This window comes from Brassica napus, chromosome C8 (genome assembly GCF_020379485.1).
Source record: "Brassica napus cultivar Da-Ae chromosome C8, Da-Ae, whole genome shotgun sequence".
NCBI classification, from domain to species: Eukaryota; Viridiplantae; Streptophyta; class Magnoliopsida; order Brassicales; family Brassicaceae; genus Brassica; species Brassica napus.
The window spans coordinates 7,747,718-7,748,985 of NC_063451.1; the positions used below are offsets into that span (position 1 = coordinate 7,747,718).

The window sequence follows — 1,268 nt, forward strand, 5'->3', positions numbered from 1 at the left end:
TGAGATGCCGGGTCTGATCACAATCGGTTAATGGCACCTCATCCATTTCTTCTACCTCCGGTTCCTCGGTGTGATGAGCCGAAGGTTTGCTCTATAATTGCTATAAGACCTTGGTCTTCCCCTTCGGAGTGGTCTGATAGCAGGAGTGGGAATATTCTTGATCCCCTCTGATCGCCTTTATCCCCCAGGGCGTAGGGAACTTCACCATTTGGTGAAGAGTCGAGGGGACGGCCCCCATTCCGTGGATCCAGGGCCGTCCTAAGATTATGTGGTAAGACGAATTGCAATCTACCACGAGGAACTTGGTTGACATGTTAACTCCTTTCAGCGGTTTGTTTGACCTCCCCGCTGAACCCTATAAGGGGAGTTATCCTCCGAGTTAGAGCGCCTTCCTCCAGCCCCAGGTCCTTATATGCGGCCTGGAAGATGATGTTGCCTGAGCTTCCATTATCTACCAGTATCCTTTTTACCAGGCAGTTCGCTACAGTGAGCAAGATAACCAGGCGTCGTGGTGAGGAGTGAGGACTCTCTCCTGCTCCTTGGCCGTGAAACTTATCTCGTCCGATCCTAGGAGCAGGCGTTTTTGCTTAGCTGCCTCTAGGCCATGCTTGGCGTTCCAGGTTCTTTTCTTCGCGACTGCATGGCTAATGCCGCTGATTTCCGAACCGCCCAAGATGATATGGATCACTCGGTTCCGTCGCGGTGGCGAGACGGGAGCAGCTTCAGTGGGCTTACCCGTTGTCTCCTTGCTTAGATGGCTCTTGGCCTTCTCGGAAAGTAACTCCTTGAGGTGCCCATTCCTAAGCAGCTCGTTGACCTCACTCTTTAGTGCGACGCAGTCCTCCGTTTTGTGACCGTGGTCTCGGTGGAAGTCGCACCTGAAGCCCGGGTTTCGGAAAGAGTCGAGGGCTTTCATCTTCTGAGGCCACTTGACCTGCTGGAAAATCTGCCTCAGAACATTGATAAGCTCCGGCCTTGAGACGGAGAGGTGAGAGATGTCTGGCCACGTGGACACTGCCATCCCTTCTGCCTTCTCAATTGGCCGGTTCTGGTACCTGCCCTGGTTTCGATTCCCGGAGTCCCTAGCTGGTCTTTGAGAGGGTTTCTTGTCTCGCTCGGTTCGGTCTGGTCTGGTCGTCTTGAGATCTTGCTTTTGTTGCGCCTTGGCATGGCTGGCGACGTCTTTCTCCCGTTTGACCTACGCCCAGGCTCGAGATAGGACGTCTTCCATGGTTTTGCACTGGTATTTGGTCAGCTCCTTGTAGAGG

At 53.6% G+C, this 1,268-nt stretch overlaps 1 protein-coding gene across 1 annotated transcript; it reads right to left on the reverse strand.

Moving 5' to 3' along the window:
- Positions 1–481: 481 nt before the first annotated feature.
- LOC125591825 lies at positions 482–1,021 on the reverse strand. Its single transcript, XM_048766692.1, has one exon. The coding sequence runs from the start codon at positions 1,019–1,021 to the stop codon at positions 482–484; it is 540 nt and encodes a 179-aa protein (XP_048622649.1).
- Between the last annotated feature and the right edge of the window lie 247 nt (positions 1,022–1,268).

Bases quoted from the DNA above. Each gene is read 5' to 3' on its own strand.
- LOC125591825 (XM_048766692.1), bottom strand. From the start codon at position 1,021: ATGGCAGTGTCCACGTGGCCAGACATCTCTCACCTCTCCGTCTCAAGG.